Source organism: Salvelinus fontinalis, chromosome 9 (assembly GCF_029448725.1).
Source record: "Salvelinus fontinalis isolate EN_2023a chromosome 9, ASM2944872v1, whole genome shotgun sequence".
In the NCBI taxonomy this organism is placed as follows: domain Eukaryota; kingdom Metazoa; phylum Chordata; class Actinopteri; order Salmoniformes; family Salmonidae; genus Salvelinus; species Salvelinus fontinalis.
In genome coordinates, this window is record NC_074673.1 from 17360845 (window position 1) to 17387584 (window position 26740).

Genomic DNA, 26740 nt, shown 5'->3' on the forward strand with positions numbered 1-26740 from the left:
CTTTAGATGCTTGCAGAGGGGTCAACACTTAAATTATTAACTGTGTTATACACACATTATTAACTGTGTAGGCACATACATTATTTTGTTAATGACTTCAATTTGCAGGTGTTCGATTGCAGCCCTTCATTGTTTATACTTGATCTGGATTAATTCATAGGCTTTCTCTGGCCCTAGCCAAATGGCTGTCTGATTTACATAGCAAGCACCAGGTTCTCTCTCTCAACTCTATTTAGTAGAATCACATGGTATCCTTTGAATTAATGCTGGATGAAAGCTCACAGAACCACAGTCGATGAACAACTCAGACCGCCGTGTCTTTACACACAACCACATATCTTTAATTAAAAACAACATGACTTTTATGTCCTTCTATACAATATGTACATCCCTTGAACCACGTGCAGAGCCATAATAATAATACATTACATTATATATACATATCAAAGAATACAATGAAAACCAGCTTTTCCCAGGGAACTGGTTTTCAGGTTGTTTTCAAGTCTAACACCAAATTTAAGGTAAAACCTGAACACTGAAGTACTGTGCTGAGTGGAGGGCAGCTCTACCTGATCAGTTTGTGTTAGGGCATCCTAAAGTCAGCTCAGAGCACTGTACAGTCCAGTGTTACTCTCATCTTCACTGATCACAGGGGGGGGAATAATGATGAAGAAAAAGATTGAGTTGTTGGTTGATGAGAGGGAGGAAAAGAGAGATACAGGGCGAAAGAGATAAAAGAGAGATACAGGGCGAGTCACATCCTGGTGATGTCACTTCATATGGCTCTCTATCCAGTCTTTGAAGTTGGCCACTTGTGTGTACACTGTAAACAGGTCTGGGTCACACTCTCCCTGGTCATACCCAAAACTCACCAACCCCAGCAGCCGCCACTCCCCTTTGGACTTGTCCCGCCACCCTGGAGAGGCAAGAGAGGGGTCCTGGGTGAAGCCTGTCTGGGCAGGAAGGATCAGGATACCCCCTGTGTCCGCGGGACAGATGTTAGATGGGCTGTAGTCGGGTCGCTGGCGGCCACAGAGCATGTTGTCCGTGACGCTCACGGGCACCCCTTTACGGGCATACTGCTGCTCGCAGGGCACCACGTCGGCCAGGTGCTGCACACCCACCCTGGCCTGCTCCTCTTCCCCGATACGGGGATCTGGCAGGGGGGCCCAGCCCATCACCAACCCTTCTCTGGAGGTCACCTCTCCTCCCTGGGTATCAGGTAGGCAGAGGGGCATGACCTTCTCCCCGATACGAGCCTTGTCCAGCAGCTTGATCACTGCCAGGTCTGAGTCAAGAACCAGGGGGTCGTAGTTGGGGTGGATAGAGATTGAGGCCACCTGAAGGAAAATAGGAGGGATGGGAAGAGAGACAGAAATAAATTATTATCAGGGAGTGAGAGAAAATAGACTGGTCAGAGAAAGAAACAGTACAGGTGGGATGGTCAGGGAGCGAAGGGATAGTCAGAATAAAGAATGAATTGTCAGAGATAGAGAGGAGGGATGGTAAGAGAAAGAATAGAAAGAGAAAGGCGGTGTCAAAAAAAGAGAGATCCTGTGCCAAAGTAACAGCAGGGTGACAGCTTGGCTGTCAGTGGAATGACGTTAGCTGTGCTTGTTACCTGGCAACTCACTCACACTCCTCAATCATGTGCACATACACTAGATATGTACACAAAATTATTTGGGCACCCCTTCAAATTAGTGGATTTAGCTATTTCAGCCATATCCGTTGTTGACAGATATAAAATTGAGCACACAGCCATGCAATTTCCATAGACAAACATTGACAGCAGAATGGCCTTACTGAAGAGCTCAGTGACTTTCAACGTGGCACTGTCATAGGATGCCACCTTCCCAACAAGTCTGTTCATCTGTTCATCATTTCTGCCCTTCTAGAACTGCCCCGGTCAACTGTAAATGCTGTTATTCTGAAGTGGAAATGTCTAGGAGCAACAACGGCTCATTCGCGAAGTGGTAGCCCACACAAGCTTAAAGAACAATACAGCCGAGTGCTGAAGCATGTAGCGGTTGTAATACTTACTAACGAGTTCCAAACTGCCTCTGGAAGCAACATAAGCACAATAACTGTTTGTTGGGAGCTTAGTGAAATGGGTTTCCATGGCTGAGCAGCCACACACAAGCCTAAGCTCACCATGTGCAATGCCAAGCGTCGGTTGGAGGGTTTAAAGCTCGCCGCCATTGGACTCTGGAGCAGTAGAAACGCGTTCTCTGGAGTGATGAATCACGCTTCACCATCTGGCAGTCTGACGGATGTATATGAGTTTGGCGGATACCAGGAGAACGCTACCTGCCCCAATGCATAGTGCCAACTGTAAAGTTTGGTGGAGGAGGAATAATGATCTGGGGCTATTTTTCTTGGTTCGGGCTAGGCCCTTAGTTCCAGTGAAAGGAAATCTTAATGCTACAGCATACAATGACATTATTGACGATTCTGTGCTTCCAATTTTGTGGCAACAGTTTGGGGAAGGCCCTTTCCTATTTCAGCATGACAATGTCCCTGTGCACAAAGTGAGGTTCTAGTGGAAAGCCTTCCCAGAAGTGGAGGCTGTTATAGCAGCAAAAAGGGGACCAACTCCATATTTCTGCCTATGATTTTGGAATGAGATGTTCGATGAGCAGGTGTCCACATACTGGTAATGTGGTGTATATTAATTGACAGCCCTTTATAAAGCGCATAATGTACCATTAGACCATATTATTTACAATATACTGCAAAATGCCAATACGCTACTGTATATGTTAGTTAGATCCAGACTAGCCATGTCGCACAACCACATTGGTGTTTACTTACGGTCAAAGTAGCTTTCTGGCACTTATTCAATGACTGAACGTAAAAAAAAACATGGGGCTGTTTTACATGGCTAGATGGAGTAGACATGATGTCATGGTTGTGAAATTATACATTTTAATTGGACACAGGTTCAAAACCACCCAGCCATTGGTATTATATAGATGTAGACCTTGAGCTTTTACCATCTCATAAGGCTTGAAAATGTACTTATAGTGTGTAACATCATGTGTGGTGAACTGTACACCATAGCTGTATTTCAGTCTAATCATTGCAGTGTGTGGCTGAATACAGGTGGTCTCAGCCAACCACATCATTCATCATTCCCTACTCCTCTCCAAACTCACTCTCACTACCCACCCCCACCCACTAACCCATTTAGCCACTCCCACTCTCTACTCCCCACCCTTAAGCCCTCTCCATCCCCTCTCTTACTTTGAGATGCTGCAGGCCCTTGGTCTCTCGGAGGTCACTGCGGTAGTGTTTTCCCATCACCACCTTGACCGTGGCTGCATCCAGAGGGTACAGCTTCCCCAGCTCAGTCACACAGTGGGCTGCCAACACCACACTCCGCTGGTTCACCAGGGCCCCGCTACACACCAGCTGCCAGCCTGAGGCCTCATCCTGCCTCTGGGATCCAGCCCCAGCACCTGATTCAGCTCCAGTCCCCTTCTTTAGTGACCCCGCAAGGCTGGCCTTCTTGTCCAGCTTGGTCCCTGCTCCGTTGGTGGGGCGTTGGTAGATGGCGGCTAGCCAGGGCCAATGGTACTCTGCCGGGCTCTGGGGGTCAAATGTGGGGTGCTTCCCACACACTGGGAAAGAGAAGGATGGAGAGACAAGGGTGGAGAAGAGGAAAGTGTGGCCGGGCGTGAGAAGGGTGGGAAAGAAGAGGAAGGAAGATGTTAAACCTCAGATCTGCCAAAGTGATAAAACAACACTTGATACTGTTTGGAAACCTTATTCCACATCACACACACACACCCTGTAATATTACTTTTTCAATCAAATTTTCTTGATTGCTTAGTGTCTACGTGTGGTTTGAAAGCACAATTCTAGCATGCCTAGGTGGTAAGACAAACCTTCCCTTATATTAAGATATACATCAAGTAATGTGGCTCTGCTGCCCTCACCTGGCGAACAGGAGACATGACGTCCGCTCCACTTGCCAGTCTTGAGGCAGGTACGGCGTGCACTGCCTGAGTGCTGGTAAAAGGGAGAGGCACACTCGTACGCTATGTGAGTGTGGAGGTGGTGGAACCCCTGGTGCAGCTGGGATAGCATTGGGGGAACTTTGGTGGGACCGACAGACTGGAACAGCTTCACAAACCCAGAGGATGAGTAGAGCTTATGCACAGGGGTCTTCCTGAGAGATGAGAGGGGTCCATTGAGATGCCTTTACAGAAACAAACTAGTGTATAATGTACCTAAAGAGGCTAGCAGTATTATAAGTATTTTTAGGTTTTAAATGGTTAATTTATAGGCAGAGGCTGCAGATCTGTAGGTAACCGCCCCATTCCGCCCCCCCTGGAACCCCGGAAATATCTGTATCACGTTCTGAGCATGTGTTTCTTTACCTCTACTTAACGTCCCAAAAAATGTGTGGTCACTCTCCCTTCACATTTCTCACTGTCAATTGTGAATGATTTTCTTAGTTCTGTACAGTGTTGTTTTGAATGACGTACAGTGAGCAAATTGTAGAGCAGGTAGTGTTAACAAACTGTAGCATAGCCTACCTGTCTTTTGTTTCAATCAATGCACATATTTTTCCTGGTGGCACACTGTTTAGTTATGCGCGCATGAGAGAAAAATGCGACCATTCGCAAAATCATCCTAAAATCTCATTGGAAATGAGGTGGTGTTTTTGGTCTTATAGTAACGTTACATTTACAGTATGCTATTATATTCGGTTCTGTTATGTACAATCTATCATTATGTGATCTTGCAGATATTGATTCAACTTTGATCGAGCACCATTTGCCAGAATAGCCCGTTCTCTACGAGTAGAGATTAGAGACTGTGCCTAAAGTAGAGAATCGTACACATGCACAGAAGCTGTGGGACCTTTAGCTGTTGGGAAGAAAGATCCAGGAAAAGTCAGATCCGCAGCCGCTCCGTAATTTATATGTGGGCTTCACGTGGTAAAGTGGTTCTGTCACACACAAAAAAAGAGCTAAGTCTTCTGTTGTGATGTGTGCATTAATCAGGGTCATACAGTACATCGTGTTTATGGTCCCTCTCGTGTGGTGTGCCAATGATGTTGATATATGATTATGCACATATACTATACGTTTTATGTATGTGGTTTTGATATTTGATGATTTCAATGGCAATGTGGATATACAGTATAGTGTTGGTTAATGCTTACTTCTGGAATTAATGTAGACTATATAATGTGTATTATTATGTGTGCTCTGTAACATAATATATTATACGTCGTTAGACATACCTAGATGGAGCTTGTGGAGGCAGAACTCTCTGTCTGACCAGCTCTGAGACCTTGGGCTCTCTGCAGGCTGCAGACAAACACACACAGGGTTCCCATTAATACCTACTGACAGGCTGGCAGCTGCTTTCATTATCAATGTTGGGTTGATTAGAGGCTGCTAAAAATAGTGCTCAACTGGCAGGTGCTACAGTGTGTCCCTTGTTGATAATCACAAAGTAGAGGCACACACGCATGTACGCTCGCATGACCTCACAAAAACTCACACACACATCAGTGCCTACCTCTCACACAAAGGGGATGAGTGCCCCCCCAGGTGCCGCCAGGCTGGCAGGTGCGTCTGGCGTCACCACTCAGAGCGTAGGAGTGATTACAAAAGAAATCCACGGTCTCTGGCACTAGCCCTGGCACTACCTGCTGGTACCCATGGTAGAGCTGTGGGAGAGGGGGACAGCTCTCCTCTGGAAGGAGACACGGCGGGGAAGAGAGGGGAAATAGACCAGGTGCAGAATGTAAGATAGATAGGTGGAGAGCGAGTGAGAGAGTGGAGAACAAAATGTAAGATGCTAAGGGTCATTATAATATCTGTTTCAATAATGCAGTGTATCGTACAACATGCACCTGAAGTGTTTGGGGTGATTCTGAGTCTTACCACTGATGCTTTGGTTTTCTCTCTTCTCATCATCAGACTCCTCTTTAGTTGTTTTGTCAGAATCTTTTCCAGTATTTTCCTCTTCAGGTTTGTTTGTACTTGCCATTGTATCTTTAGTTGAGCCTATATCTTTGTGTGGCTTTTCCACCAGCTTCTCGGTTTCCTGACCTCCTGATGAATATGGGGTGAACTGTGTGTTGTTGTTTCTAGTTGGAATAAAAATCTTCACAATGTCTTTAGACATTGTTGTATTCATACCCTGCTCTATGTCATTGGTGCCAAACACATCCGTAACAGTGTACTCTACAGCAAATGTGTCTCCCCTAGGTTTTAACTCAGTGTAATCTATGGCAAATGTGTCTCCCCTTGGTTTTAACTCAGTGTAATCTATGGCAAATGTGTCTCCCCTTGGTTTTAAGCCATTAGGATCCACTATGTTTGGATCACTGCTTTTATCTACTGGTTCCTCTTTCTTCTTCTCTTCCTCCTGTCCTTTATCTTCCTCCACCACCACTGTCTCAGGGATCTCTGTTGTCTTTCCTATCTCCCGTAACACGTCTGTGTCTCCCCCAGTATCTGGATTGCCATCTATGTCTGTGGTGGTTTTCCCCACGTCATTTTCTCTCTCTCCCTCCACTGTGTTTACAATGTCATCAGTTTCTTTACTGTCCACTTTATCCTTGGTACCTCCAGTGGGTTTATCTAGCCCAGTTTCTTTTTCTTTGTCACTCGTTTTATCCTCGTTTCGTCCTGGGATGTTAACCAGAGTAATGTCTATGTTTTTATCTTTACCATCTTTTTTACCGTCCACTGTTGTGTTCCTCAGGCCTGTGTCTGGATCTTTACCAGCCACGTCCTCTTTGAAACCTGTATTATAGTCTATCTCTTTGTCTTTGGGTTTTTCAATGTCTTTGTCAGTGTCTTTCTCTTTTTCTGCATCCTTTTCTTTGTCCTTTTCTCTATCTCTTGCTTTGTCATTTCCTTTGTCTTTGCCTGGTTCAGCAAGTGTATTATTCACTGTAAGAAAAAAAGAGAGAAAACAAGTGAATTTCTGGATTGAAATAAGTGTTGTTATACAGTTGACTAATCATTCTGAATGGTTGTACACATTCTACTAGTGAAATATTATCAATTGCCTGGTCATGTAGTCATAGTCATTCCTAATAATAGTAGGTCCACCTTTGATGTCTATCAACACCTGTTCCCACTGTCTCCAAACTCTGATTCCCATCATGCCTTGCTCTGATCCTAACCTTTACCACATGTGGGGGGTGTTCCGCTCCAGGTGTTGTTGGGCAAACAGGTCCTCTGGTGCGTCCCGCTCAGCTTGTAGGGCCGGTAGCACAGGTACTGCAGGGCTATGATGACATCATTGGGCCCGTACACTAGGAAGTGGTCTCCATGGACAGGCTTGGCTGGGATGGCACATAATTTCACCATAGGCACTGCAGAGGAACACAAATAACATATAGGACCAGTGATGCTGGGAGTCAGATTGTCAGACACTGTTGAATTTGCAGATGAGTTGTAAATATGTTTATTCCTTAGAGGAGCTGTTGTGTTAACATGTCTCAAATGGTATTGTATAAAACAAACCTACAGTGTCAAGGTCTCTTAGGTCAATTTTTTTTAGGTTGGATTTTTCACCAAGCATCTAAATTGTTCGTTGTGCTGTGCCCCTCTCTCTCTGGCCTCTTACCACACTGGGGGGCAGGGGCACTCCAGGTGCCATCCTGGAGGCAGATGGCGGTACGGATCCCCCTCAGCTCGAACCCAGGGTCACAGCGGAACGTGACTCGCGTCCCTGAGTGATGGAATATCCCCTCTGTGGAGCCATGGACAGGTACTGGGGGCCTCATGCACCCTACAACTGGAAGGACACAAAAGCATATGTACAAAGACATTAGGAGACCTCAGAATGTAGTGCTACACACACACACTGAAATATAAACAACCCTCCTCACACATTCTTATTTAATATTATTTTATTTTGTGATATCCAAATACAATCTTGTGTCATCACTGCAACTACCCAACAGGCTCGAGAGAGGCATAGGTCGAGTCATGCGTCCTCCGAAACATGACCCGCCAAACTGCTCTTCTGAACACCCGCCCGCTTAACCTAGAAGCCAGCTGCACCAATGTGTTGGAGGAAACACGATTCAACTGACGACCGAAGTCAGCCTGCCGGCGCCTGGCCCGCCACATGGAGTTGCTAGAGTATGATGAGCCAAGCCAAGTAAACAATGACCGACTGTGAAATAGAGAACTTGATTTGCACAAATAGCACACATCAACTTGTAATTCACCATTGGGTCTCCTCTCTCTGATCTGGAACCAAGCTAAATACCAATCACACACATGTCTGCACAAACACATGCACACACCTACACACACCTACACAGACTTATTATGTTCATTCTATATCACTCTGGCCTTACTGTGACTATTGGGGCACAGCATTGCAGGACCCGCCCCATGCCTCTCTCCCTCTCTCTGGCCGTGGTCTGACAGCAGTGTAGTCCAAAACCATCAGAGGAACCCTCCCTATAATCACTGTCTCCCTGCCATCCAGTGTTTCCACCCTTCAGTTCAGCCACACGTGGGACGGGACAGGGGAAATTCGCTTGGAATTCCAGACATGGAAAATAAAAACGTGCACAACCCTATTGAGTCATTTTCTTCTTGGAAATACAGCTAAAATGTATAGGGATGTTGAATTGAGAACCAATCATGTCCTCTGTTTGCCCACACCCAAGTCCTCCCATACCAGTGTGTGTCGTGTCTGGTCTGGTCTGGTCTGGTCTGGTCTGGTCTGGTCTGGTCTGGTCTGGTCTGTCTGTCTGTCTGTCTGTCTGTCTGTCTGTCTGTCTGTCTGTCTGTCTGTCTGTCTCCGCCAGTATATCTCCCACTGGGCTCTCTCTACTTGGATGAGTCATAGTGCCATTATGAAGGAATGCTAACAGAGGATGTTATGATTAAAGAAGCACAATTAATTCACCACTAAGTCCTGTCAACGTCTCGGAAACTATGGTTCAATATTCTTAGTCTAAAATAAAGACTGCATCGGACATATACAGAGAGTTAGGAAAGAATCCTTTCTTGAAATCATGTTATTCTGACAAAGGTTGTATATGACATTAGTGTTATCCTAAATCTACCTCACAAATGAGCAGTCCATCCCTCCTCACAGGAATATCAGATGGATGAAATTCCATCCCTCCACTTCTCCCATGCGTTTTATGATCTCCTCTCATCCAATGGAAAAGCTGCCTCATATTATAGAAGCAGTTTTGTTCAACATTAGTTGAATAGACTTAATTTTAGCCCTGAAAAAATTACAAGGCTCTTGGCCCGGGATGTTTTTCACAGGGTCTGGGGGGAGGAGAGGGGCGGGTGGAGGGGTGTGATGCTGGGTAAGGAAACCTAGGCCTGAGTCCAGACGGCCATAAAGAAGCAGGGTTGTGGTGGAGCTGTGGACAGAAGGAGCTCCAGCTATACAGGGCCCTGTTGGAGCCCTCTCAGGACGAGGTAGAGGGCTGCCTGGCATGGTTTGGTTGGCAGGCAGGTGACTGACCCAAATTCAGATGGGCTGAGGGAAGCTTAGCCTAGCTTAGTCTTGCTCACTTATTTTCCATTTGCCCATATCTGTCATTCTCTCTCTCACTCTCTCTTCCTCTCTGCCTCTCTCTCTCTCACTCTCGCCATTCGCTCTGGGTCGGTCTTTCTCTCCAAGATGTTTACTATCCACACATACAGTAAACTCAGATGGTGAGGTGCAGTTTCATGAAGTAAGAATTCTGTCAGGTGTTCATAGTGGTTTATTGTCCATCTGTCGGCATGGGACACAGCTCATGTTCGTGCTGATTGCACAGGGCTAGAGGGAGATGGCAGCAGGGAATAGGGAGATGGCAGCAGGGAATAGGGAGATGGCAGCAGGGAATAGGGAGATGGCAGCAGGGAATAGGGAGATGGCAGCAGGGAATAGGGAGATGGCAGCAGGGAATAGGGAGATGGCAGCAGGGAATAGGGAGATGGCAGCAGGGAATAGGGAGATGACAGCAGGGAATAGGGAGATGGCAGCAGGGAATAGGGAAATGGCAGCAGGGAATAGGGAAATGGCAGCAGGGAATAGGGAGATGACAGCAGGGAATAGGGAGATGGCAGCAGGGAATAGGGAGATGGCAGCAGGGAATAGGGAGATGACAGCAGGGAATAGGGAGATGACAGCAGGGAATAGGGACATGACAGCAGGGAATAGGGAGATCACAGCAGGGAATAGGGAGATGACAGCAGGGAATAGGGAGATGACAGCAGGGAATAGGGAGATGACAGCAGGGAATAGGGAGATGGCCGGTAGGGAATAGGGAGATGATCAGTGATTGACTTATTGTTGTAAGCACTAATGGGACTCTCTGAAGTGATGGTCATGGGAGAATTCCAACATAGATACTCTGCATGCTTGTTGTCTGAGGTCTTTGTTTTAACTGTACTATACAGCTGGAAGACACCAGTAACAAAAGTCACATCACCTCTGTGAATAGTTTGACCCAAAGTTTAGTGTACACACCATTCTCACACCTCTGTCCAGTGTAGCCAGCCAGACAGCCACAGTGGTAGGAGTGGGACGTGTCCAGGATACAGGTTCCATCATGGAGACAGGGGGACGAGCTGCATGCTGAAAACACACAGGAGCAGAAAGGATGCTTAGACACATGACATGGGCTACATAACAGTAGTTAAAAAATATACAAATAATTGCAGGCTTTCCTCGCTCCCACCCTTCGTCTGCACTAATCAAAGGAGACCAGGAGAGGAACCATTGATCTGTCCTGAGTATTGATCTGAAATACAGTCAAAGTTTGTAGTGGATTGTTTATTTTGGGGATATGGCAAAAATGTATCAACTGTATATAGGTGAGAAAATACTTTGGTGTTTAAATTCATGTCTACTCTCCAACACCCATCCCCAAAATGTACAGTAGCCTGTGGTAAGTATTTTTTGGCTTGAGTGGAGTGCTTGGAGTACTGTGTTACCATGTGTGTCCATGGTGATTGGGTTTGAATGAGGAGCTGAGTGACAGGTTAAGTTGGTACTTATGTGGTTTCTCTCTTAGGCTGCCAAGCAGGGATTCCCTGGAATGAGTTTGATAAGGGTGTGCTCTGCTTAGTTACCATAACAGCCATAAGTTAACATTCAGGTTGCTACCGAAGCCCTCAAGTATTTTTCTAAACTTTCCCAACTTATGATGGGATATTTGCAAACCACAATATATTCCCAGATCTTATTCATCAATTTGCCAACTTTCGGTACTAAATCTACTCTGGGAGGTACTGTTCCTACCTGAGCTTTCTTGGAAGGTGGCGAAGAAGCCGTCAAAGTTCTTATAGCCATCGGCTACAAACAGGACGTGTAGGGAGTTGCCAGAGCTCTGGATTGGAGCAGGCCTGTTGTTCCCACAGAACCGACCAATCACACGAGAGTTGATACTGTCACCATCACGCACCTCGATGTAGTCGTAGCGACAGGAATGGTCAAACTCCAGGCTCAGCATCATGAACCTGTGGGTGGAGAGGAAGGGATAGAGGGAGGGAGGTGGTTAGAAGTAGCTTGGGGAGACTGTTCTAAAGTATTGTACCTGTAGCAGAGGTCAACTGAATTTATTTAGTGGTTTTGACAGTTTTTGTGAAGTACTAATGGGAGTTTAGGCTTTGGGGGGTTGGTTTGCGACACAAATCCACATAAATTGATCTCCACACCTTGAATAAACCTGGAAATAGATGTGTCTACAGCTAAAACATTGCAAGTGAAAAAAGTAGGTATTTTGACAACGTACCTATTCTCTTGCAGTGACATTTAAAAGGTGTGTATACGGAAGCCAATTGGCACAGTTTGTTTCAGCTAGTCACATATACCATTCAGTCATCCCGTCACTCCTGTTTATTTCAGCCAGAAAGTTTTCATTGCAGTAGCCAGGCCTGGATTTTCCATTTAAAACCAATTAAGAGGTTTCTCTCTTGATATATATGGTAAACATGATGTAAATGGTGTGTTATTGCACCTCGTTGCCCCCCTTGACTCTAAGTAGGGAGACTTCTCGTTCTTTCCTGCTAGAGCCCTTGTTTTACTGGAGCGCTGTGAGAGGGAGCACCTACCTGGGTTTACTGGCTCTGCCATCCTGGCTGCACCATCTCACACCCCTGACTTTTACTACAGCCAGCAGTAGTGATTGGAACAGTGATTCCACTACTTTGCACAACCCACTTCCTTTTAAATGGAGGTGAGAATTGAATGTTTAAATTCCTCCCATTGTGGTGGAAGCGAAATCTATTACGGATATGGAATATTTTTACCAAGGCAACACTGATGAATGCTTTTTCATACAGTCATCTTTTTTTATGCTTCCCTCGCCTGCAAAAGAGATCAATGCTAAAAACAAATTGACTCAGTCGTTATAAAAAATAAATCTGCAAGGCTTTCAGCTGAGATCATGTCTAATTCTGTCCAATTTGAGGCAACAAAGCTACAATTGTTACTGTATGGAACAATAATGCACTTGAGCTAAGGTGAAAAATGTAAGATATGACGATACAATTGTTAGTGACACGGACTGCAAAAACAGAACATATTTTAGACATCCATTTTACAACGCCGGATGTTTAACACATGTCCAGTTAAAGAAAACAGACGCTATATTAATAGTCAAGCTTCAGTGCTGTTAGAAACTTCTTAGGGATACTTGACGTGTTCACCCTAAATTTAAGAGTACAGTTGCACATAACACTCAATATGGATCCCCACAGATTTCCATCAGAGTTGTATATATTTTGAACACAGTGACAAATGTATGGTATGTGTGTTTGATGCCTGTAAACATCTCATCTCATTCTTCAGAATCAGTCATCAAATACAAACGTGTGACTGGTCTGATTGTAAGTGATTGATTGTAAGTTGTTGAAGTGTCATTGATGTATGATTGCTTATTAACTCAATGTCACACTGCCAAGCTAAATAGTATGATTGATGAATACACTGATGTCAACTCCCACCACGCTTCATCAGCTTTCTCTGTGAATATAAGGTCATCCAGAGGTCTGTGTGGGTTTGAGACCTGTTTTAATTGGAGTTTAAAGGAATAGGATTATTGGTGAGAGAAACATATTGGTGTATATCCTTTTAATGAACATGCTTGGATTTGTGTTGGGACAGAACAGTGAGTGATGCCAGCTGGAAACAGTACAGGGAATACAGAGAACAAGGATTTGGATGCAGTGTGAGTTTATATTGGTAGATTTAAGATCTTTGGCTCGACAAAGGAGAATTTTACTTCAAATTTTAAATCAGACTTTGTCACAATACCAAGTTCCCCTAAGTGTTATCAAAGTCTCTTAGATCAAGGGCGGCAGGGTAGCCTAGTGGTTAGAGTGTTGGGCTAGCAACCAAAAGGTTGAAAGTTTGAATCCCCTAGCTGACAAGGTACAACTCTGTTGTTCTACCCCTGAACAAGGCAGTTAACCCTCTGTTCCTAGGCTGTCTTTGAAAATAAGAATTTGTTCTTAACTGACTTTCCTAGTTAAAAACAGAAAAAAGGGGGGCTTGTGCTAATTGGCCCTGGGTTTTCGTTTTAAGGAATATCTTAGGGCCTTAAAAGTATTGGCGTTCTGCTGTGTAACTCGCTGAGTCTGTTGTTGTCCGTCATTAGTACGGCAATAAATAAGCGTGATGTAGCCAAGAGTAGTGAGTAATAAATAGAAGATGGCCCTGCCAGTAAGGTTTAGCTGGCCGATGCCAAAACTCATAACTTTCCATTAGTCCAACTATGAGCAGAGCAACATGAAACAGAGAGGAGCACTATTTCATTCATGGTTTATGTGGCTTGTATGTCATAAAATACACAAAACAGCAGTATGAAGCCCTATTTCTTCACTTGGAGATATTTCATCAATCTCTTTCGGTCAATAGACCATGTCGTGTGACGATAGCCCAAGCGGGCCTGGAAACCTGTTTTATTTGTTTACTGTACTTGCAGACGCATTTGTCATCTGATCATGGAGCTTGTTTGAGCTTGGCATGGTTGTGTAGTTTAACCTGGAACTTTATGTGTATGTGAAAAATGCTAATGATTTACTATGGATCTGTTTATTTTAACACAGAAAGCTATTACTGTATGTAATACGTACTGTGCCAACAGACTGAATGCAGCTCAATATTCAATATGGCTTTTTTTATGATAAAAGCCCTCAAATATATGCTTGCCTGTTCAAAGTTTTATGTATTTTGGAAAAAATACATCACATAAAAAAATACATCACATAAATTAAATGCAATGACTTTCCTCAAGACTATGAGTGGTTCCAACCTAGTCTTAAATGGGGCAAGTATTAATAACTATTACAGATGGTCACCAGAGAGGCCAAAGTCTAGCCTTTTCATGTCAGAGGAAAATATGACTAAGTGACACTTATTGTTTCACAATGCTATACTAGCTAGAACTAGCTGTCATTTAGCAACACCAGGCTTAAAATAAAACCTCCTAAGGATCTGACCCTTTTTTTCAATTTTCGCCAAAAAATGACATACCCAAATCTAACTGCCTGTAGCTCAGGACCTGAAACAAGGATATGCATATGCTTGATACCATTTGAAATGAAACACTTTGAAGTTTGTGGAAATGTGAAATGACTGTAGGAGAATAAAACATGTTAGATCTGGTAAAAGATAATACAAACAAAAAAACATGAGTTTTCCAAATATTTTTTGTTCCATCATCTTTGAAATGCAAGAGAAAGGTCATAATATAATAAGTACATAACTATAGAGAAAATACAAAAATGGTATGGTAATATAACATTTAACCCTTTCACACGTACCATCACACGGGTGTGATCGTTCTACAGTGGTCCCTGAAGCGTATGATCACACCCGTGTGATTAGAACACTCATTTAGAACGCTCGTTTAGAACGGCCAGTTTCGAATGACACAACAATCAGCGTTTGAGTTGGCCACACTTTTTTCAGAAACTATTTACACAAACACAGTCCTTACAAAGTTATGTCCAGAATGTGAGCAGTTTATTTTTGGATTCAATGTTCAGATATTCACAGAAGTATATATAGCATAACACAATCATCCTAACCAGAAAAATGTAGGCTACATTTGTCCTAACGCTAACTGAGGAAAGATTGACCCAACACACGCAGTCATATTTTCTAACTCTCGGCTGACAAACTACAATATGAATTAGCTAATAGCAATTACTATGTATAATTAATCACATCACGGGTGAGCTCACCATTGATCGAAATAATTAGGTAAAGCACTTTTTAGAAATCGAAAGTAATCCGACGATTAGTTTCAGCGCGCACCCATGCATTTTTTCCTCACAGAAATCGAAGACAATAAGAGAAGACGAGATGAGTTCGGTCTGTTTATAGTATGCATGTTGAAGGGTTGTGTCATCTACCGTCGTTCACATCCCACCATTCATTTCCGGAAGTCCTCAAAAAATGAGTGAACTCTTACTCACCTCATTTTGTTATAACATCTTTGGTCAAACAGACGATTACGTGAACCCAGAATGCATTGAATGTCAACAAACATGGCTACACAGCTGGAATTAGCTTAGCTCATCATAATCAGTACAACCTTCAAAAAAGTATTTTACACACATAATATGTGCCCATTACAACCTGTGCAAGAATCGGAATGCATGATTTGTCACCTAGATTTGAAAACATGTGAATAAAACCGTAAATAGACAAATAATTGCCACACAAAACATTTTCTGATAGTGATTTATTGATACAAGTGGCGCGTGCCGGCAGTCAACCACGTACCCTCTCACTGTAAACCATTCAGTGTTGTTGTTTATGTATGTAGCTAGTGAGCTAAGCTGAAGCATTAGCAATGTCTTTCAAAAGGAGACAACAAACAAATGTGGAAATTCTGGAGATTTTCTTTTTTAATTCTGACAATGAGTCAGAGTATGAAAGTCAGGAATCAGATTCTGACTGAGTGAGGAGCTGCCCCCCAACCTTGTAGCCATTGAGAACCCTGAATCTGAATTTCCCTTGTCCACTGACAAAGTCCCAGGTCCCTTTGAAGATGCTGGTGGTGATGGAGGCATACCAACAGTGGATGAAGTACAGGAGTTCTGTGGTAGCTGGAAGGCCACCAGTCATTTCACCCCTCCTGGCCCTGCTGTTTGCTTTGACGAGTCCCAGTCTGAAGTGCAACGCCCCTTGCCATTTCCAACTGAGGCAGAGTGCTTCAAGTTGTTTCTGACAGAGGAGCTGGTGGGAGACATAGTAGAGACCAATCGCTATGCCTTGGAGCTACAGGATAAGAGAGAGCCATGAGTGGGGGACAACCACAATTAGTGAAATGCATACATTCCTGGTGACAGTAAAGACTGCTTTCTAGTTCTGCTGCTATGACTGCATTTCATCAACGCTACTACCATCCTAAATGACCCGTTATACAAAATAAGAAATGTTAACAGCTGGCAGTAAAGTGGCATGACAAACGAGACGTCCATGTCCTCTCCACTGTCCATACAGCAACCATGTCGGCCACAGGGAAGGTGGACCACCTGACGGGAGAGAGAAACAAACCAGACAGAGAACCATCAAACCAGACTGCGTGCTTGACTATTACCTCAAAATGGGGGCAGTGGATAAGGCTGACATGATAAACAGCTTTGTGGAATGCACTCAGAAAACGACCAAGTGGTATAAGATATTTCCCCAGGGTAGCGTCAAAATACAACATGCCAATACTTCTGACGCATTTAGCATTGTTTTACAGAACTAATAGAATAATGTAACTAGCTACATAAGCACGATTGAATATAACACCATAAAAGGTGAGTAACATGAGTAACGTTACCTAGCGTGTCCGCGGTTATAAGGAATATACACAAATATATTATGCTCCATACACACAGTGAGCTACAGTAGAAACGGTATAATACGACACAGAAACTATTATAACGTAATTAGGCACTTACTTTGATAGAAACGCAGTCTTGATTTGAAGATGGGTCTCTGTAGTGACGCTTCTAGCACTGAGACGCTGTGCCACTTCGGAGTCATAAGGCCAGGGTAGCTTCGAAATACAACACATGCTAATACTTCCCTGACGCAATTAGCATTGTCTTCCAGAGCTAATAGGAGAATGTAGGTAGATACCTAAGCATTGAGTATAACACCATAAATGTTATGAAATGAGTAACGTTACATCGCGTGTCCGCGGTTATAAGGAATATACACAAAAACATGACGTTACAGTAGAAACGACATAACACGACATGCAGAAACTATTATAAAGTATTAAGGCACTTTGATAGAAACGCACACATTTCCAAAGGTATTATTGGTAACGAAAACAACTTTGATTTCGATGCAGGCGACAGGTGGAAAATATGAACACGTGTATGCAGGAAGGCAGATGAGTAAATGTCCTGCACAAACAATTGAGAAGTGTTTGGGGAATTTTGTCCGGGTCAGAAATGTCAAAAAAATTAATTGGTCCGCAAAAGTAAATAATGACTAGTATAATGACTACTTTAATGTGAATGAATGAGGCGGAACACACCTCATTTCAAACTGTTATTAGAAAATAAAAAACTTGTTAGAAAATAATTTAAAATTGACAAATAAAACAGGCTGCGTGCTTTCGTTTGAGGGCAGCACAGATTAAATGTACTGTTACATAACAATCACATTCTTGAATTGAGAGAATGTTCTAACATCACGTGCATAAAAAAACTCACGCTGGGGCGACCGTTAGAAATATTTGGAACTCACGCATGAAAGGGTTAAGTTTACACACTCCTGTGAATGTCATACATGATGTATCATTAGCTTATACACTAACTTTGACACATCTAGATGGCTAGGCGGGATAGGTGTGGAGCCGGAGGCAGCAGGGGTTCAAACTGTAGAATCTTACATTTGAATATAAAAATTGATTTTATCAAACAAAACCATGGTACATTTTATCACTGGGACCCTCAGGATTCAAATCAGAACAAGATTACTGAATGTAAGTACATTATTTACCTTCAGAGGTGAATGTATCAATTGATAAAAAATGTTTTTGTTATGCACTCTCCTCAAACAATAGTATGGTATTTTTTCACTGTAATTTTACTGTAAATTGGACAGTGCAGTTAGATTAACAAGAAGTTAAGCTTTCTGCCCATATAAGACATGTCTATGTCCTGGAAAGTTTGCTGTTACTTACAACGCCATGCTAATCACATTAGCGCACATTAGCTCAACCGTCCCGGTATGGGGACACCAATCCCGTAGAGGTTTTTAAGTTCAGTGAACTAACTCGGTCTTGAAGTTCAGAGACAACCCAGGTCAAATACATGGTTGGTCACACCCACCTGAAATCGATGGTGAATCCTCGGTCCACCTGAACAGTCCACTCACAACGAGCATTGGTCGGGTAACTCTCCAGGACTATGTGGCCCTGACGTTTACGGATAACTCCTCCACACTCTGTAAACAGGAAAAGAACCACTCAGAGTTCACACTTTACATAATTTTGCAATGCTATAGGCTATTCATTTCTTGATGTAATTATATGTTACTGTAAGACAGCATACTAGTTGATCATTTGAATCATAATTTGGCCAGTTTCTGTTCAATATAAGTAAATCATTGTGTTGTGTAGCTCATACAGTGCCTTTAGAAAGTATTCACAACCCTTGACTTTTTCCACATTTGTGACTCATTTCAGTGAACTGGGTGTATGTCACGCCTCACTACTTTTTTAGAGTATGATAGCTAAGGGTATGAAGGAAATTCTGCCATTTGATTGCAAATACGCAGAGGGAGATGAAAAGAGAACACACAGAAGGCTGTTGTATAAAACACCTGGCTCCGGATAACATCTTTAAACTAAGGGCAACCATGGCATTCATGACGGAGAGGGAGAAGGGTCCATCCATGTATACGGTTAAGATAGTCTAGCTAGCTACATTTTCAGATAGTATACTTTCAAATTTTTTCAGAAAGTAATTTCATTTGAAGGTAAAACATACTGTTAGCTAGCTAGCTAATGTTAGCTGGCTGGCACGTTAGCTAATGTTACGTGTATGATCTGTCTAGTAGTATTATTTGTATCGCAGAGCCATTTGCATTGCTAGTTATAGCCTAATGTTAGCTAGCTAGCCAACATTGAACCTGAATGGTTGGCTACCTGAAGATTCATGCAGGGTTGTAACGTTATGAGTTGGGATTATGGTTAATTATTTAGCTAGCTAGCTACATGTCTAAACAAAATACTCTACTATGCAAGTAACAATTTCACTATACCTTCTGTAACCTGTGCATGTGACAAATCAACTTAGATTTTATTTGAAATAGTATGTGTTTACCAGAGACGGTAATGTGAAGAATGTGACCTGCACCAAAGTCAAATTAGAATATAACATTAGGTCAACGAGACAGTGTCCAACTTCTAAAATTCTCCGGTAGAAAGCCCTGCTTTTCTTTTGTCACACTCACACCCGTAAGCTATTTTCTGTAAAAGAATAATGGCTCGCCATTAACTTGTAAATAATGATTTGTTGTGAGTTTATTTTTCTGTAATAATGAAGACAAATGAGCTAAAGTGAAGACGTTGTCAGCTATACGGCATGGTCATTATTTGAACTGGCTAGCTAGCTAACTTAACATTAGCTAGCTAGCTAACAAGCTAAAAACAAACCAAAACATTGTTTAGAAAAGTTGCTTTTAGTTGCCTGGTTTGCTAGATTGAGATACACTAAATACATTTTTAAACGGGTGGATTTATTGGTGTTAAAATACACTGCAGGAGTTATGCTATTTTGTACCACCAGGCTGCTGATGTCATGCAGCCTGTAGTTTTTGTGTTTATACTTTTTCAAAACGACAACGACAAGTTTGATGTCGGACAAAAATAGCATGTTCATGATGTCACTGCAACAACTGTCAATAGACATAGTATAAACCAGCCCTGTCTTGAAATCTTTGGTTGTTTAGTACTTGGCCTCACTTATGGCTGCAGGGGCAGTATTGAGTAGCTTGGATGAAAGGTGCACAGAGGTGCCCAGAGTAAACGGCCTGCTCCTCAGTCATAGTTGCTAATATATGCATATTATTCGTATTGGATAGAAAACACTCTGAATTTCTAAAACTGTTTGAATTATGTTTTTGAGTATAACAGAACTCATATGGCAGGCAAAAACTTGAGAAGTTCCACTTCCTGTTTGGATTTTTTCTGAGGCTGGTAGATTTTCAACCAAGATCCCATTGAAATTACAGCGAGATATGGATGAGTTTTCAATTCCTACGGCTTCCACTAGATGTCAACAGTCAATAGAACTTTGTCTGATGACTCTAATGTGAAGGGGGGCCGAAGGAGACAGGAATGATTCACCACTGCCATGAGGTGAACACGCATTGAACACGCGCGTTCATGTGAGAGGCAGCTCTGTTCCATCGCTCAACTGAAGTCAATGTAATTCTCCGGTTGGAACATTATTCAAGATGTATGTTAACAACATTCTAAAGATTGATTCAATACATCGTTTGACATGTTTCTACTGACTGTTACGGAACTTTTGGACATTTCGTCACGTTATAGTGGATGCGCTTTGTGACTTTGGAATTGTTTACCAAATGCGCTAACCAAAGTAGCTAATTGGACATAAATAACGGACATTATCGAACAAATCAAGCATTTATTGTGGACCTGGGATTCCTAGGACTGCATTCTGATGAAGTTCATCAAAGGTAAGGAAACATTTATCATGTATTTTCTGGTTTCTGTAGACTCCAACATGGCGGCTAATTTTACTATTGTTCTGAGCTCCGTCTCAGATTGTTGCATGGTTTGCTTTTTCCGTAAAGTTTTTTTGAAATCTGACACAGCGGTTGCATTAAGGAGAGGTATATCTATAATTCCATGTGTATAACTTGTATTATCATCTACATTTATGATGAGTATTTATGTTGAAACGATGTGGTTATGCACTATCACTGGATGTTTTTGGAACTAGTGAATGTAACGCGCCAATGTAAACTCAGATTTTTTTATATAAATATGAACTTTATCAAACAAAACATGCATGTATTGTGTAACATGAAGTCCTATGAGTGTCATCTGATGAAGATCATCAAAGGTTAGTGATTAATTTTAGATATATTTCAGATTTTTGTGACTGGTATATTTCGCTGGAAAAATGGCTGTGCTTATTGTGGTTTGGTGTGACCTAACATAATCGTTTGTAGTGCTTTCGCTGAAAAGCATATTTTAAAATCGGACACTTTGGTGGGATTAACAACAAGATTACCTTTCAAATGGTATAAGACACATGTATGTCTGAGGAATTTTAATTATGAGATTTCTGTTTTTTTAATTTGGTGCCCTGCACTTTCAATTGGCTGTTGTCATATCATCCCGTTAGCGGGATTGCAGCCATAAGAAGTTTTAAAGAGATGGGTAGGACTAAGGTTTAAGAGGGTGTGAACGATGCTGAATGTGTGTAGACAAAGGAGAGCTCTCCAGTAGGTTTACCAAAATATTCAAGTGAGGTTACAAATGTATCAACTTTCAAAGCAGAATTACTTTTACATTGTTCCTCAACTGTAGTGTATGATATACCATTGTCTAGTTCTGAGTCTCTACTTTTATCCAATGTAAAAACTACAATTTCAAATTTTGCGACATAAGACCGAGGTCAGTCACATTTTGTTGTGTTACTGCCTGAACTTAAAATTGATTATATTGAGATTTTGTGACACAAATCTACACACAGTACCCAATAATGTCAAAGTGGAATTATGTTTTTAGAATGTTTGACAATTAATTAAAAATGAAAAGCTAAAATGTCTTGAGTCAGTAAGTATTCAACCCTTTTGTTATGGCAAACTTAAATAAGTTCAGAAGTAAAGTAACAAGTCACATAATACGTTGTATGGACTCACTCTGTGTGCAATAATAGTGTTTAACATGATTTTTAAAGGACTACCCCATCTCTGTACCCAAAACATCCAATTATTTGTAACTTCCCTCAGTCAAGCAGTGTATTTCACGACAAAGACCAGGGAGGTATTACAAGGCCTCACAAAGAAAGGCACCTATTGGTAGATGGGTAAAAATAAAATAAAGGAGACACTGAATATCCCTTTGAGCATGATGAAGGTATGAATTACATTTTGGATGGTGTATCTATATACACAGTTACTACAAAGATACAGGCACCCTTCCCAACTCAGTTGCCAGGGGGGAAGGAAACCACTCAGGGATTTCACCATGAGGCCAATGGTGATATTAAAACAGTTACAGAGTTTAATGGCTGTGATAGGAGATAACTGAGGATGGATCAAAAACATTGTATTTACTCCACAATCCTAACATAAATGACAGAGTGGAAAGAAGGAAGCCTATGCACAATACAAATATTCCAAAACATGCATCAAGGCACTAATACTGAATAATACTGAATACAAAGTGTTATGTTTTGGGCAAATCCAACACATGACTGAGTACGTGTTTTCACGCATGGTGGTGGCTACATCATATTATGGGTGTGCTTGTCATTGGCAAGGGCTCTGTTTTGGGTAAAAATAAACAGAATAGAGCTAAGCACAGGTAAGATCCAAGAGGAAAACTTGGTTCAGTCTGCTTCCCACCAGACACTGGTAGAGAAATTCACCTTTCAGCAGGAAAATAACCTAAAACACTAGGCCAAGTGTTTACTTACCAAGACAACATGGAATATTCCTAAGTGGCCTAGTCACAGTTTGATTGAAATTTGCTTGAAACTCTATTGCAAGACTTGAAAATAGCTGTCTTGCAATGGTTAACAACTTGACAGAGCTTTAAGAATGTTTTAAAGAATAATGGGAAACTATCTTACACTCCAGGTGTGCAAATCCCTTAGCGACTTACCCAGAAAGACTCACAGCTGTAATCGATGCCAAAGGTGATTCTAACATGTATTGACGCAGGGGGTTGAATACTTACAGTATCTAATCAATATATATTAGTGCAGAAATGTATGTAAAAAAAAATATACAGTTGTTGTCGGAAGTTTACATAAACTTAGGTTGGAGTCATTAAAACTCGTTTTTCAACCACTCCACAAATTTCTTGTTAACAAACTATAGTTTTGGCAAGTCAGTTAGAACATCTACTCTGTGCATGACACCAGTAATATTTCCAACAATTGTTTACAGACAGATTTCACTTATAATTCACTGTATCACAAATCCAGTGGGTCAGGAGTTTACATACACTAAGTTGACTGTGCCTTCAAACAGCTTGGAAAATTCCAGAAAATTATGTCATGGCAGATTTAGAAGATTCTGATAGGCTAATTGACATCATTTGAGTCAATTGGAGGTGTACCTGTGGATGTATTTCAAGGCCTACCTTCAAACTCAGTGCCTCTTTGCTTGACATCATGGGAAAATCAAAAGAAATCAGCCAAGACCTCAGAAAATTAATTGCAGACCTCCACAAGTCTGGCTCATCCTTAGGAGCAATTTCCAAACGCCTGAAGGTGCCACGTTTATCTGTACAAACAATAGTACGCAAGTATAAACACCATAGGACCACGCAGCCGTCATACCGCTCAGGAAGGAGACGCGTTCTGTCTCCTAGAGATGAACGTACTTTGGTGTGAAAAGTGCAAATCAATCCCAGAAGAACAGCAAAGGACCTTGTGAAGATGCTGGAGGAAACTTATATCGACATAACCTGAAAGGCCGCTCAGCAAGGAAGAAGCCACTGCTCCAAAACCGCCATTAATAAAGACAGACTACAGTTTGCAACTGCACATGGGGACGAAGATCATACTTTTTGGAGAAATGTCCTCTGTTCTGATGAAACAAAAATAGGACTGTTTGGCCATAATGACCATCGTTATGTTTGGAGGAAAAAGGGGGGTGCTTGCAAGCCGAAGAACACCATCCCAACCGTGAAGCACGGGGGTGGCAGCATCATGTTGTGGGGATGCTTTGCTGCAGGAGGGACTGGTGCACTTCACAAAATAGATGGCATCATGAGGAAAGAGAATTATGTGGATATATTAAAGCAACATCTCAAGACATTAGTCAGGAAGGTAAAGCTTGGTCGGAAATGGGTCTTCCAAATGGACAATGACCCCAAGCATACTTCCAAAGTTGTGGCAAAATGGCTTAAGGACAACAATGTGTATACAGTATGTATGATTTATTCCACTCGATCGTTAACAATAAATGACAATTAAATCAATTGTAGTCCGACAAGTCAAGGGGTGTGAACACTTTCTGAAGGCACTGATCTACAGTACACACAATACCCCATAATGTCAAAGTGGATTTATGTTTTTAGAAATGTTTACAAATTACACTGTATGTTTTTGCCTTGTAGAGTTGAGGAATTGCATGTTGCATGTTCTTCGGCTGTCCCCATAGGATAACCATTTTTGGTTCCAGGTGGAACACTTTTGGGTTCAATGTAGAACCATCTGTGTAAAGGGTTCAACCTGGAACCAAAAAGGGTTCTCCTATGGGCTCAGCCAAATAACCCATTTAGTTTCTAGATAGCACATACAAAATACATGAAAAAAAGAATACATTTCAAGTGGGAGACAAATTAAAACTGCAGGCTGGAAAAAATATACAAAATACGCAGAAACCACAGGCCTGCGGCCTAGAGCCGCAAATACATGCCAAGTTTCTGCTGTTGATGAAAAGTCTTTCTACCTGTGCCTCACAGCACATTTTGTTATTTGCATATTGTTAAAGCTATACTCCAGACATGACATATCACATGGTATTGTGAGATTCCAGGATATTGATTAACAGTGTCTTGACTTGTCATTTCAGCTCATTGAATGAGAAAACCCTGTGGCATTTGGGTTTCATCCACCCAACATACGGTTGTGCCAGACGTCTCTCCTATAGTACACTGAACAAAAATATAAACACAACATGTAAGGTCACAGAAATGTTCCATTCGCATAAAAAGCTTATTTATCTAACATTTTGTGCACACATTTGTTTACATCCATGTTACTGAGCATTTCTCCTTTGCCAAGATAATCCATCCACCTGACAGTTGTGGCATATCAAGAAGATGATTAAACAGCATGATCATTACACAGGTGAACCTTATATAATGATCAACACAATGCTACAGATGTCACAAGTTTTGAGGGAGCGTAAAATTGGCATGCTGACTGCAGGAATGTCCACCAAATCTGTTGCCAGAGAATATAATGTTAATTTCTCCACCATAAGCAGCCTCCAATGTTGTTTTAGAGAAATTGGCAGTACGTCCAACCGGCCTCACAACCACAGACCAAGTGTATGGCGTCATGTGGGCGAGTGCTTTGCTGATGTCAACATTGTGAATAGAGTGCCCCATGGTGGCGGTGGGGTTATGGTGTGGACAGGCATAAACTACAGACAACGAATGAAATGGCATTTTATCGTATGCAATTTGAATGCACAGAGATAACGTAACGAGATCCTAAGGCCCATTGTCATGCCATTCATCCGCCTCATGTTTCAGCATAATAATGCACGGCCCCATGTTGCAAGGATTTGTATACAATTCTTGGAAGCTGAAAATGTTCTAGTTCTTCCATGGCCTGCATATTCGGTAGAACTGTCACCTATTGAGCATGTTTGGGATGCTCTGGATTGACGTGTACGACAGTATGTTCCAGTTCCCGGCAATAACCAGTTACTTCACACAGCCATTGAAGAAGAGTGGGACTACATTCCACAGGCCACAATCAACAACCTGATCCACTATGAGAACGAGATGTGTCACGCTGCATGAGGCAAATCGTGGTCACACCAGATCCTGACTGTTCTGAACCACACCCCTACCTATTTTTAAAAGTTATCTGTGAACAACAGATTCGTATCTCTATTCCTATTCATATGAAATCCATAGATTAGGGCCTAATGAATGTATTTCAATTGACATATTTGTTTATATGAACTGTAATTCAGCACAATCTTAGAAATTGTTGCATGTTGCATTTCTATTTTGGTTCAGTTTAATTAACTGGCTTGTAGGTATAAGGCATGGAAGGGAAGCTAGTAAAAGTTGCCTATAACCTTGATACAGGTTGAGATATTATTTAATCCCCCTGATGGTTTTTGTTTGAACTGGGGGAATAAGGTAAACTGATCCTAGATCTGTGGTTAAGGGTGAGTTTTACCCGTAACCATGCTGTGAGGTAATGTGGGTAGAGGTATATGGGAGAAGGAGTGAACTCACTTAAGCAGTCACCACCTGACCAGCCGGGTCGACACTCAGCACAGTACTTCCCCTTGACGAAGAAATCATCTCTGGGCCCCCACGTCCCATTGTTACACCCCTTACAGTTCTCAAATATGCTGCAACCTAAGACAGAGAGAGGAGATGAAAGAAAAGAAAAAAAAGAGGGTGAATGCAGGGAGAAAGAGACAAAGAGTGAGAGGTTATATAGTGCTGATTGAACACTAAAACATCTAAAACCTCTTCACCATAAGGGTGATGCATTCAGTCACAGTCTTGGTGTGACCGTTCCCAATGACTGTTCGGTTACAATCAGCCACATACCTCTACTGTATTCGCCTTAGTGCCTGTTTGCTCTTTAGCTCAGGCTCTTTAGCTCAGTCCTGCTAAACTCATCAGGCTCATCATCTACTGTACCAGGGTAACAAAACCTCAAAAACACATGTGTTCTTCCTGAAATAGAAATGTCCAGAAAACCCCCAGAAGGACTGAGTTTCAGATATATTTTCACTTTGGGGGTTCTGTGGTGCTCTGCAGTGCAGACATCCTGAGGACAGGCTGGGAGTCAGA

General features: G+C 42.2%; 1 protein-coding gene and 1 long non-coding RNA gene across 3 annotated transcripts in view; both read right to left on the minus strand.

The window, feature by feature from the left end:
* Positions 1 to 317: 317 nt before the first annotated feature.
* LOC129862180 (inactive serine protease PAMR1-like) overlaps positions 318 to 26740 on the minus strand; it is a 59737-nt gene continuing 33314 nt past the window's right edge. The window contains exons 3-14 of one of the 2 annotated variants that reach the window (XM_055933582.1): positions 26171 to 26296; positions 18303 to 18417; positions 11251 to 11468; positions 10477 to 10584; positions 7606 to 7776; positions 7166 to 7351; positions 5907 to 6923; positions 5539 to 5715; positions 5258 to 5324; positions 3942 to 4174; positions 3247 to 3623; positions 318 to 1340 (exon numbers count right to left, since the gene is read on the minus strand). In XM_055933582.1, the coding sequence (XP_055789557.1) occupies positions 771 to 1340; positions 3247 to 3623; positions 3942 to 4174; positions 5258 to 5324; positions 5539 to 5715; positions 5907 to 6923; positions 7166 to 7351; positions 7606 to 7776; positions 10477 to 10584; positions 11251 to 11468; positions 18303 to 18417; positions 26171 to 26296 (3365 nt within the window). In that variant the 3' untranslated portion in view covers positions 318 to 770. Of the gene's footprint in view, positions 1341 to 3246; positions 3624 to 3941; positions 4175 to 5257; positions 5325 to 5538; positions 5716 to 5906; positions 6924 to 7159; positions 7352 to 7605; positions 7777 to 10476; positions 10585 to 11250; positions 11469 to 18302; positions 18418 to 26170; positions 26297 to 26740 lie in introns of both variants that reach the window. The other variant, XM_055933581.1, reaches the window with a different exon arrangement.
* LOC129862181 (uncharacterized) lies at positions 15687 to 17424 on the minus strand. The gene is made up of 2 exons (XR_008760729.1): positions 16917 to 17424; positions 15687 to 16499 (listed from the first exon to the last, which is right to left on the minus strand). It is a non-coding gene; the product is annotated as an uncharacterized LOC129862181 (long non-coding RNA).